An 11,534-nucleotide genomic window follows, 5' to 3' on the forward strand; every position below is an offset into this window, starting at 1 on the left:
AAAAAGAAAAATGCTGCAAAAAGAAAAACACTTGCAAAAAGAAAAATGCTGCAAAAAGAAAAACGCTGCAAAAAGAAAAACACTTGCAAAAAGAAAAATGCTGCAAAAAGAAAAATGCTGCAAAAAGAAAAACACTTGCAAAAAGAAAAATGCTGCAAAAAGAAAAATGCTGCAAAAAGAAAAACACTTGCAAAAAGAAAAACGCTGCAAAAAGAAAAATGCTGCAAAAAGAAAAACGCTGCAAAAAGAAAAACACTTGCAAAAAGAAAAATGCTGCAAAAAGAAAAACGCTGCAAAAAGAAAAACGCTGCAAAAGCACACAAAGCACAACGGAAATAGGAAAAAAGACAACGGAAATGTTTCTGGGGAGACAATACCCGGACGGACCAGTTGCACGAACCAAAACATGCTAACAAGTGCACTGGGAGACACTTCAAAGAAGTGGAGCGGCCAAAGAGTAAACTTTCAAAAGTAAGTTCTGAATATTATGTCACTTATTTATGTGCAAATGTTTAATAATGAGGAACATTAAAACATTACTGTTGGCCACATGCCGGCAAAGTTATGTGACATTAGCGATGTTTGTACTTTCAGCATTTACTTTGTTTTAAAGCCTTTACTTTATACGCCGTTAGATAGTCGACCTTAATCTTACAGAGAATCTGATGATTTTGTGGATAATTAAAGTCAGTCATATATCCACAAACACAACAAGCTGAAAGTCAGTGATGCTGCTCGGTTTGCAGTCCTGAATATGACGGCACAAGCAGGATTCACTGCACTGTTAATGTTCGCTATGTTATATTGCTGCCTCTGTTCGGTGGTGTCGAGCCAAACGGAGTTTAACGTGTGTTTGAACGAGCTGACGGTTCAATCGTTAAGCTGAAAGAAAGATGCTTTAATCACAGGAGTCACACATGTGTCCACTGGACCATCTGGGAACTCTTCTTGTTTAGCACTCGTAATAACACAAACATTAAATCCTCCTTCTCTTGTGCTGTTTTGTAGCAGTGTATACACCTGAGACTGTCACCTGTCTGTCTGTCCTGCACTCTCTCCCTTTTTCTTTCTCTCTGATTGTGGAATAAAAGTATGAACATGTATTTATAAGTTACACTTGTGTTTGAATCCTGCAGCTTATCACACATTTGATTTCCATGTGTGACAACTGCAAGTGTCCAGAGTGAGGACAGACTGAGGGACCCACTGCTGCACATCATCTGTGAGGCTTTGCACCCCTGATGATCCACCAGGACAAACTCAGCAGTGTGTGAGGAAGAGGAGGAGGAAGAGCCAGCAGCAGCTGACAGATGGAGAGAATAGACAGACTGTTCCCTGTTTGTGAAGGACTGCTAGGAAAGTTTAACATAACTAATTGTCTGTCCTGAATCAGTCTTATTAGGTAATGTTCAAATAATGTTATCATTCCAGTGTTTTCAGTGTGGGAGAAAGTACTCAGGGCCTTCAAGTTACACACTATGAAAGGCAGCAACAAGTTTAATATTCAGATACCTAAAGTATGTATCAGCAGCAGAATGGAGCTAAAAATAAATGTTTGTTTCAGTTCTATGAAGCTTTGAGTATTTTGGATTAGTAGCACTGCTGTGTTTGTTGCATCATATTGCTGTAACTGTTTATATGCTTTATATAGTCTGAGGTAAGTTGATCTATAGTGTTACATCATATTCTATAAGGATGTTATGTGTTTGTGTACTTTCTGCCCAGTTTGACCCATTTAGCAGAAGTCAGCCTGTTTAAGGCTCTGATATCTATTCTGTGTGACTTAAAGCAGTTATGACATGCTCTGATTTTCTCACCCAATAAAGGAATATTTAATATATCAGTCTACTCTTCATTCTATCAGAAACAGTTATCACAGCTCGTACATTTGCTTCTTCCACACATATATAAGCATTGAGCCAAATTTAGTAATGCCAACATATTAAAAAAAACAATATTTGTCTCTTATATATAATACATCTATATATACACTGTCAAAGATGCTTGTCTTTGAGTGAAGATTTAAGGTGATAGGAAATATAAATAAATGCAACTTGAATCTTTACTGAAGCTCAGTGTTTGGCACAGAGTTCATGTTCACTGCTGTAATAACTAATAATGATTAATAAAATATTGGCCATATTATATTTACATTACCAAAGTGAGATGACTTTAGTCTCATGAACAACATGAGCTAATTGTTATTTACTAGCTAATCTTAAATGACTGTTCAGTACAGAAATGAAGCCCAAAAATCATCAGCCTCAGATACTTATCAAATCACACAAAGCTCATGTAGAAACAAATGTACAAAATATGTTCTCCTTCATTTCTGTCAAACAAAGCTGTATGAAACGTTTCCAGCTGTTAGTATCATGGTTGCTAGGCAACCTGGGCAGCGCGACGGAGGCTAGACCGTCCCATCTTACAAGCCTACAAGCCGGCCTCAGCGGTCTTTGAGTGCGGCCCTTAAGGACCGTTAAGGCTGCGTACTTTAAGGCTGCAGACCCTGAATTGGGAAACAGTCCCTGAATTGGGATACAGCCATACATACGTTTTGGTTCGTGCAACTGGTCCGTCCGGTTATTGTCTCCCCAGAAACATTTCCGTTGTCTTTTTTCCCATTTCCGTTGTGCTTTGTGTGCTTTTGCAGCGTTTTTCTTTTTGCAGCGTTTTTCTTTTTGCAGCGTTTTTCTTTGTGCAGCATTTTTCTTTTTGCAGCGTTTTTCTTTTTGCAGCATTTTTCTGTTTGCAAGTGTTTTTCTTTTTGCAGCATTTTTCTTTTTGCAAGTGTTTTTTCTTTTTGCAGCATTTTTCTTTTTGCAGCGTTTTTCTTTTTGCAGCGTTTTTCTTTTTGCATCGTTTTTCTTTGTGCAGCATTTTTCTTTTTGCAGCATTTTTCTTTTTGCAGCATTTTTCTGTTTGCAAGTGTTTTTCTTTTTGCAGCATTTTTCTTTTGCAAGTGTTTTTTCTTTTGCAGCATTTTTCTTTTTGCAGCGTTTTTCTTTTTGCAGCATTTTTCTTTTTGCAAGTGTTTTTTCTTTTTGCAGCATTTTTCTTTTTGCAGCGTTTTTCTTTTGCAGCATTTTTCTTTTTGCAAGTGTTTTTCTTTTTGCAGCATTTTTCTTTTTGCAGCATTTTTCTTTTTGCAAGTGTTTTTCTTTTTGCAAGTGTTTTCTGAAGTTGCAGTCCGTTTGGCCTCTCAGGGCCACCGTAAAACTCCACAAATGTACTGATCCATCTATTGCCTGGACCTGTATTGTTCAATAGTACTTAATAAACAATTCCTTTTTAAAAAATCAGCAGCCCTAAAAAATAATTTTTTTCTATTCAGTCATGGTGTTAAAAAAAGCATATACCATAGGATACCAATATGCTTTCACATTTCAGTGATCACAGATTTGCATTTGGTTAAGCCTTAAGCCAAGGACTGAGGACTTTGTACTACTTAGACCTTTACTATCAAGCGGCAGACAGGCTCTTTTTTAGTGTAGATATAACAATGGACATGATGAGCTAATATATATATATATATTTTTTGCTTTGAAGTAAAAGGTTATAATTAGCTGGTGTCTTACATTCAACAACTTTCCAGTGTTGTTCTCAAGTTACTGTATCAATAGTAAGAGTCTGTGTCTGCATCTTTTACCTCCATTTCTGCAGGCATACAACATGTAAATTACTCGTTATTGCATACTAAAGCAGGGATGGTGTCTGTGACTTTTTCTGCACATGCTGCGTGCTGTTATTCATTTTATTTTACAACTTATTTGCACCCCAAATTTTTGTTGGAAAAAAAATTATATTATGAGTTTTCAAAATTTTTACAAATGCTGATTTATTGCATTTTAAGCCCATCAAAGTGTCTATTAGGTTCTTTACAGGCAAATGTACTGGCAACAAAAACATTCCAATCAAATTAGAAATACTCCAAGTATAATCCCTACATTGAATACACTTGAGTAAAAAAAAAAATTAATCTAAAAACAATTAAGAGCAAAAGTATCAGCTGAATAAAATACATAATTACAATTTTAGCTACACAAATTTCTGTGATGTTGATGTATTTCTTTATTTGCATTGTGACTATTGGTCATTGAATTATCAATTAATTAGTTGTTTGTAATAGTAATAATAATAATAATAATGATGATGATGATGATGATCATAATCATATTAGGCTAAATCACAAAATGTTGCACAGAGGACTTTACACTCAGGTATGATTTAATCTGTTTTTAAAAAACTCTTTAAAATAATAAATGATAATAATAAATAGAATAATAACGTCATGAAACCATGACTGTTTCATTAATTAACTGGAATATAAAGTACTGTGCTCCCAGAGACCTGTGGAAGTATCGTAGGCTCCATACAGAAGTGTGTTTTTTTGGAGCCTTATCCCACGGTTACGTGAACGCAGCATAGCTTTGTGATTGACAGCTCCCTTAACCAAGCGTTTGGAGCGGGAGGGCTTTAGGCCATTATCCATTTCCGGATCCAAAGGAGCAGACACACACATACACACGTGTGAGAAAACCTGGCGTTCAATGTTGCCTGCTCTCTTCTGAATATCACCAGGTCCAGGTGGGTAAGTGGGAACGTTTGGAAGAGCAAAAGTCGTTTTTTTTAATTCTTTGCTTTTACCAGCGACATTTGAGTTCAGGTTTACAAATACGTTAACTGGGGGTGTTAGCTAGCTAATAGATGCTCTAGCGTCTTTGCTAAGTTTTGAGTGATAAGTAATCCCCGTAATTTTGTCTTTTAAGCGCCTGCTTCAAGCTCGGATCCGTTAGGAAGTCTGTGCAAGTGTTTGACGTTTGGAAAATAAGGAGTGTTTGCAGCCGTATTTCGCTACCGCAGTCCCATAAACGGTAAGTTGTTGGTATTGTTTTCTAGGCCAGTAATGCCCACTTAGTTATTTTACCGTTACTCGCACATACGGAAATGTAGCGTTCACAGTTATACTTTGTGCTTTAGATTTCTACGTAGAGTCACGTAATAACGGGTAACTGATGTTTTAGTACTGATGTTATACCATGTCATCAGTGCTGGTATCTTGCCACACGCTTCAGATCTGACTGGTGCGTCACACCAAAACAAAGCGTCTTAAAAGGATGCTGTAGTGTTGCACTTCCACAGTTTTGAGGTTGTCCTTGCAGCAGTCTAAGCAGAAATACGCCTCGCCTTGGTGGTGTCCATGAGGCGTCCCATTCAGATGACCAACTCATTTCGGTGGCTCCTTTCAGTGTGACGGAGTAGCAGCTCTACCCTGAGCTCCTCACTTCATCTCCAAGGGTATAGCCCACACACCCTTTGGAGGAAACTTTAGCTCTGCCAGTTGTATCTGTAGGCTCACCCCTTTGATCACTACATACGGTTCATGTATGCAGAAAGAGGCCATTAGAAACTAGAGCATTTGGTAAATTGACAGCTTCACACTCGACTCTGTATTCAGTGTGACGCACTGGTACAACATCCATGCTATTGCACCACACCAAACCGTCATTCGAAATATTGGAATGTCCGTTTCTTTAACCTGATTTTTAAGAAATGAAATGAGTAAAGCATACCATTCAGACTAAAACAGGAGAAAGTGCTGGGCTGTAAACAAGCAAGCTGATGTTTAAAAAAAAAAAAATTCACACAAAAAATGCCACAGAGACTCGAGTTTTATATATGTGTGCGGCTCATACTGTTAACTAAATTCCTTATTGCTCCAGCTGGGCACTAATGGCTGAATCCGAGCCTGTGACCGTCGTCGTGCCAGTTGGAGAAAAGCGAGGGTGTCCGGAAGATGAAAAAGATGATGCACCATCAAAGAAACCAAAATTTGAGAGCGATCACGAAAATGGGGGCCCTCCGCAGCAAGATGAGATGGGCGAGCCTGAAGGGGAAGCAAGTGACGGAGAGGAGGATGGTGACACATTTGCTGACATGATGAAGCACGGTCTCACTGAGCTCGATGTTGGCATCCTAAAGTATGTCAGTGATCACGAAGGCTTCTCTGGAGTCCTGAAGGAAAGGTTTGTTTGTCATCTGGAGTTAATGAAGGATTTAAAGAGTTTGCTTAACAAAGAGTAACCAATCACTTTCTTTGTTTTTTGAACTCAGATATTCTGATTTTGTTGTGCATGAAATCAACAAAAATGGCAAGATTGTGCATTTGGATGACCTCTCTGTCCCAGCGGAGGCTGAGGTAACATTGCTTCTGTTTTTTTAACAGGCCTCAGATTCATCATGAAGGCACACTTTGCATTAACAAAATAAGACTAAAGAGAACTCCAGGATCGGGTCACATAATACTCTCTAATATGTTTTTTGGTTTGTTTTTCTGCTGTTTAGGAAGCCCAAGAACCTGAACAACAGCCAAAGGAATGTGACCTGCTAACTGAAGAGCAGAAAAAGCAGCTTGGAGAGCTTCAGCTGTTCAGGAACAAAGAGGGAAATGTCTCAATTGAGGTGATAGGTTAAAAGGAGTGCTCCAATAAAAAACACAAAAATCCATAAAACTAGCTGACAGCTTTATGTAACGTTCTTATTCATTTATAGGTATTGGATGATTCTAAAGAGAAACGGACGTTGGTCCACAAAGCAATCAAGAATCAGTTTCCTGGTTTGGAAACAAAGACTGAAGAGAGGGAAGGGCGGAAGTTTATAGTTGCTTATCATGCTGCTGGGAAGAAGGCTTTAGCAGGTATGTGGATCTCAGGATAGAAGACTAAACTAATGTTTTAGGAATGTTAATGAAATTTATTGCATGCCTTCCTCACTTCAGCTTATATTTTATCTACTGCAGTGCATGTAGCCCGAGCAGTAAAATATGATGCATGCGCTTTTGTGTAAGCATGGTCAACACACCTGCATGTTTCTGCTGAGACCTTTACTCAACACCACAAAGGATGATAGAGATTATCAGAGCCACACAAGCAAAAAAAGCTCTTCTGTTTAAATATCACACTTCACTCCAGGCCCATGCATGAGATCTCACCCCTGACAACTCTACCCACAGACCATAAGAATCTCTTTCTTAGTAACATTATTCTATCCTCCTTTTGCTCTTCTCTGGTGGATAGAAGTCAAAACAACTACAGGTAAGAACTTATTCTCCTCCCAGCACCAGAGGAAATGGTTAAAAGCCATGTGGAGTTGGGTTACACTTAGCTTAGGATAAAATACTGTGTCGTAAAATCAGCTTAAATATCGTGTGTCCATGTTGTTTTGCAATAAAGTGATTGTATCTGAGTGCCAAAGCAAGGTTGGCCAACTGCTGAGATATGTTTGGAAGTACAGGATCTATAATGGGTATTTCTATAATATTGGGGACTTTTAAAGCACATGCTATGTTTTAATATTAAAAAACATCACACCATGTTTTTCATCACACCATTTTTCTGTCTCCACAAAAGCTCCAAGGAAACACTTTTGGCCCAAAAACCGTGGCAGTTTCTGCCACTTTGTTCTGTATAAGGAGAACAAAGACACCATGGATGCTATCAATGTGCTTTCAAAGTTCCTCAGGTAGGAGACGTGTGTGTGTGTGTGTGTTTTTTAGTTTGTTTTGTAAAAAGTAACGATCATTCGTTGATAAAAGAGACAACACACTAACAGATGTGTGAAATGTTTTTTGCAGTTAAGTTTTGCAGCCCTATGTATAATGATGGATGTCTCTCTAGGCTTAGACCCAACATGTTTTCCTACATGGGAACCAAGGACAAGAGGGCCATTACTGTGCAGGAGATAGCGGTGCTCAAGTGAGTGTTATAATGCAGAGCCCTGCAGTTATTAGTGTGCAGATTATTTTTGTATTTCTGATGATTATGTTAGAATCAATAACAACACACATCTAATTTATCTCTGATGGGTTCTTGCACAGGATCAGTAATTATAATGACCTCTTCTTTGTTCACTTAGGATCACTGCAGAGAGGCTGGCTCACCTTAACAAGTGCCTCATGAACCTCAAGCTCGGAAACTTTTGCTACAAAAACCATCCTCTAAAGCTGGGGGAACTGCAGGGAAACCATTTCACTGTGGTGATAAGGTCAGCAGGTCTTTATAAATACAGTGCTTGTTGTGAGGGGGGGGGTCAGAAATTTACTGTCAGTTGCATATTGCAGATACATTTGTCCCAGTAATTCTTCGTACAGTAATGTGTAGATTTTAAAATTAGATTTTAAATGCTCAGCATTTGTTAAGCTGCCAATTTGAACTGAGGTCGCCTTTATTGGCAGTTTCTTCCTGTTTAAAGGCAAGTTTTGTCCTCACTGTGATCAGGTGCTTTCTCCAGGTGAATTAAAGGAAACGGAGTTAAACTGTTCTGCAAAACCATCATGCATTTTTTTTTAATTGCTTTTCAGGGTAAAGTGTTTAATGGCTCATTGTTTTTTGTCTTTGTGTTTGCAAATCAGGAACATCACAGGAACAGATGAGCAGGTTGATCAGGCAATGACATCCCTCAAGCAGACAGGTTTCATTAACTACTACGGCATGCAGCGTTTCGGCACAACAGCAGTGCCCACGCATCATGTGGGCAGGTGAGGTCATGACATGGAGATTCTTGCGTAAATTATATAACTATAGGACCATAAACTAATGTTTTCCCTCACTTTGTTGGGGACAGGGCTATTCTGAAAAACGACTGGAATGAGGTGATGGATTTGATTCTGAAACCCCGTCCTGGAGGTAAATGTACCACTCTCACTCTGTTTTCTGCTGCAATTGAAGCAGTTGCAAAAGTATTTCAAGTTTCCCATTGTCTCGGTTTTTTCTTTTACAGCGGAGAAAGAATTTCTGGTCCGCTGCAGGGAAGAGTGGGCAAAGACTCAGGATCCGGAGGCAGCACTGAAAAAGCTTCCCAACAAGCGCTGTGTGGAAGGACAGCTGCTGAGAGGCCTGTCTATGTATGGCAAGAAAAACATCGTCACTGCATTTGGACTGGTTGGTTTTCTATTGCAGTCTTGTAAACAAGTTGATGCAGAAGAAAAAGGCTTTACCTTCATTATTCCACAAATGTATCTTGTTTACGAGTTACAGTTACCCATGAAACAATTCAGTCAGAGATTCAGACGTACCTCTAGCCTCAATGGAAATTACATTTTTTGTTCTTCTCTAGATCCCCCGGAACAACCGCCTGATGTACATCCACAGCTACCAGAGCAGAGTGTGGAACACCATGGTGAGCCGCAGAATTGAAGCCTTCGGTCTGAAGGCTGTGAAGGGAGACCTGGTACTCAAAGGAAGTAAGCAGTTTGCCTTTAAATCACCTGCCTAATGTTGATTATTAAGAGTGGGACACTGTGGGATATGTAGCTTTTAACCTGGATTCTGTACAGGCGAGTAAATGAGATACAAAGTGTCTTTTTAGCAAACTTTAAATGAGTTGAAAAGGATCAACGTACATGTCTGTGTTTGGGTGTCTTCTCAGGAAGAGGAAATGTGTTAATGTAGAGGGGGTACATTTTATCCTGAACAAATTCAAGTTAGGCGGGTCACATTTAGTAGTGGTCACACTTGCTCTGTGCTCATTTTAGCCACACATAATCTGTCCTCACAGAGAGACCACCTTTTAAAAGCATAAGAATGATAGAGATGCATTAAAACACAAGTGCAATGTAGGATTAGAAACCTGAAAGGCTTATTGAGGTTCCAACAAGTCATTTTTTTTCTTTCTTATAATATCATCTTCCAAATGTTATGTTCCCAAAGCCACAGCACACGTGCTGTCTGCAGAGGAGGCAGAGAGTTACTCCATCCACGACATTGTGATGCCACTTCCAGGGTTTGACGTCATTTACCCCACACACCACAGTAAGTATAGGCTATGTATAATGTAGAGTTGAGTTTTTATAGCATATAACCCAAGTTAACATTGGGTTGTTTTAACACTAATGTATTTAAGATGGTAACACCTGTATAACAAAGTAACGGGTGTTTCTGGTGGAAAATGGAATAATCTGAGTGGTTTAATAAAATAAAAATTGACATAAAACATGAAATAAACCTACAGCAGAAGAGAAAATAGTTTTGTTTTGTGTTACATTGTCAGTCATACCTGTGTGTTTTGTTTTAGTCGGAGAAGGTTACAGAGAGCTGCTCACTGCAGACCGGCTGGACATCGACAACATGAGGCACAAAGTGAAGGACTACTCTCTGGCTGGAGCCTACAGGCGCGTCATCATCAGACCCACTGATGTCAGCTGGTCAGCACCTCTCACCGCCTTTTTCACACAATGCAGTGCATGACTTGTAACAATCGCAATTACTGTTGTGCTTTGCTATTTCACAGTAAAACATAATAGTAGTGGTAGAGTAATTGTGTACTGCTCTCACTGAATGCTTTGTTAAACTGTTGCTCTTTTTACTGTAGTACTACATTTCCCCGTATTTTTCGCTGTTCTGTGCAGGGAGGTCATTAATTACGATGACCCCAGGGTGTCTCTGGTGCATAGTGATTTTGAGAAACTAGAGAACAAACCTGCACCTGTCTTCAACAAAGGTAAACTTATTTTTACACCTGTTTAGATTTGTGTCAACGATGGATGTAAAATTTGATTTAATTTCTATAGATTAAAACTTTAGACTTACAGGCATAGGTCATGTGTGCATAAACCCAGTTTATTTCAAAGGGAAACTGACAATACTTACAATATGAGATCATTTTAAGGGTAGATTTTGAATGAACTACAATAATAAATGGAGGACATGTATATATTATACAACAATCAAAAGCATGAATGATTTATTTTACTACTTAAAGCACAAGAAATAATGTTTTGTTTACAACCTGCGTAAACTGTGCTACTCTCCATCCCCCTGACAGAGGGGAAATATCGCGCTCTGCGGATGGAGTTCTCGCTGCCTCCGTCGACCTACGCTACTATGGCAATCAGAGAAGTCCTCAAGCTGGACACCAGCATCAAGAAACAGACGCAGCTTAACACGACCTGGTTTAACTGAGACCACGACACCTTCAGGCATGAACTGGACTGTTGATGCAGTGGCTGCTTACTGTTGTTTTTAAGTCATGTGTAGTATGTGTGTGAGAGCATTTGGGTTTTATACAAACCCAAAGGTAATTTCTTTGACGTACAAAGAGCAACAGTTTATAATTATTGAACTTTTTTATGTTTTTATTTGCTCTGACAGGTTTTTGTGCTGCACATTGCGATTTGACATATTTTGACAATGATTTAAATATGTTGTGTGCTTTCAGGGCGCTCACACATTCAATAATTACTGCTGCTGGTTTTGTACAGAGATAAGAACTTCTTTTTAGCTTGAAGCTAATAGCATAAATGTAAGATTTTTTTGAGAAGGAAGAGAAATTTAAATTGTTGAGAGAATCGGCGGAGTGTGTGTATGAACAAAAAAATCTGAAATATTTTTTATTTGCTTTGTTTGTTCTTCCACTTTATAAAAGTGGTAATAAAGCTGTTCTCTCTCCTTTGAGTCTTTTCCTCTGCAAGGTGTTGTGACTGCAGTGATTACAGTAACACCGTCTCCCTCTAGTGGTTGACCTCTACTACCAAAACA

At 38.9% G+C, this 11,534-nt stretch overlaps 1 protein-coding gene across 3 annotated transcripts; it reads left to right on the forward strand.

Annotated features, from left to right (window-relative positions):
- Positions 1-4,440: 4,440 nt before the first annotated feature.
- Positions 4,441-11,450, forward strand: pus7 (pseudouridine synthase 7). 3 transcript variants are annotated; one of them, XM_025909217.1, is made up of 18 exons: positions 4,441-4,587; positions 4,770-4,874; positions 5,724-6,026; positions 6,115-6,199; positions 6,346-6,462; positions 6,553-6,697; positions 7,077-7,094; positions 7,410-7,521; positions 7,677-7,754; positions 7,915-8,043; positions 8,411-8,536; positions 8,623-8,684; positions 8,779-8,939; positions 9,115-9,241; positions 9,708-9,809; positions 10,072-10,201; positions 10,406-10,497; positions 10,822-11,450. In XM_025909217.1, exons 3-18 carry the CDS (start codon positions 5,734-5,736, stop codon positions 10,956-10,958), a joined length of 1,914 nt encoding a protein of 637 aa, XP_025765002.1. In that variant the 5' UTR covers positions 4,441-4,587; positions 4,770-4,874; positions 5,724-5,733; the 3' UTR covers positions 10,959-11,450. The 3 variants fall into 3 exon arrangements, with proteins under 3 accessions (XP_025765002.1, XP_003443964.1, XP_025765003.1); XM_025909218.1 differs by having other exon boundaries at positions 4,442-4,591; XM_003443916.5 differs by lacking the exon at positions 7,077-7,094.
- Positions 11,451-11,534: the final 84 nt, after the last annotated feature.

Source organism: Oreochromis niloticus, linkage group LG7 (genome assembly GCF_001858045.2).
Source record: "Oreochromis niloticus isolate F11D_XX linkage group LG7, O_niloticus_UMD_NMBU, whole genome shotgun sequence".
NCBI classification, from domain to species: domain Eukaryota; kingdom Metazoa; phylum Chordata; class Actinopteri; order Cichliformes; family Cichlidae; genus Oreochromis; species Oreochromis niloticus.

Coding starts and splice junctions, on each gene's coding strand:
- pus7 (XM_025909217.1), top strand. CDS start 5,734: ATGGCTGAATCCGAGCCTGTGACCGTCGTCGTGCCAGTTGGAGAAAAG. Junction 8,537..8,622: donor CCCACGCATCATGTGGGCAG/GTGAGGTCATGA, acceptor TGTTGGGGACAG/GGCTATTCTGAAAAACGACT. Junction 8,685..8,778: donor TCTGAAACCCCGTCCTGGAG/GTAAATGTACCA, acceptor TTTCTTTTACAG/CGGAGAAAGAATTTCTGGTC.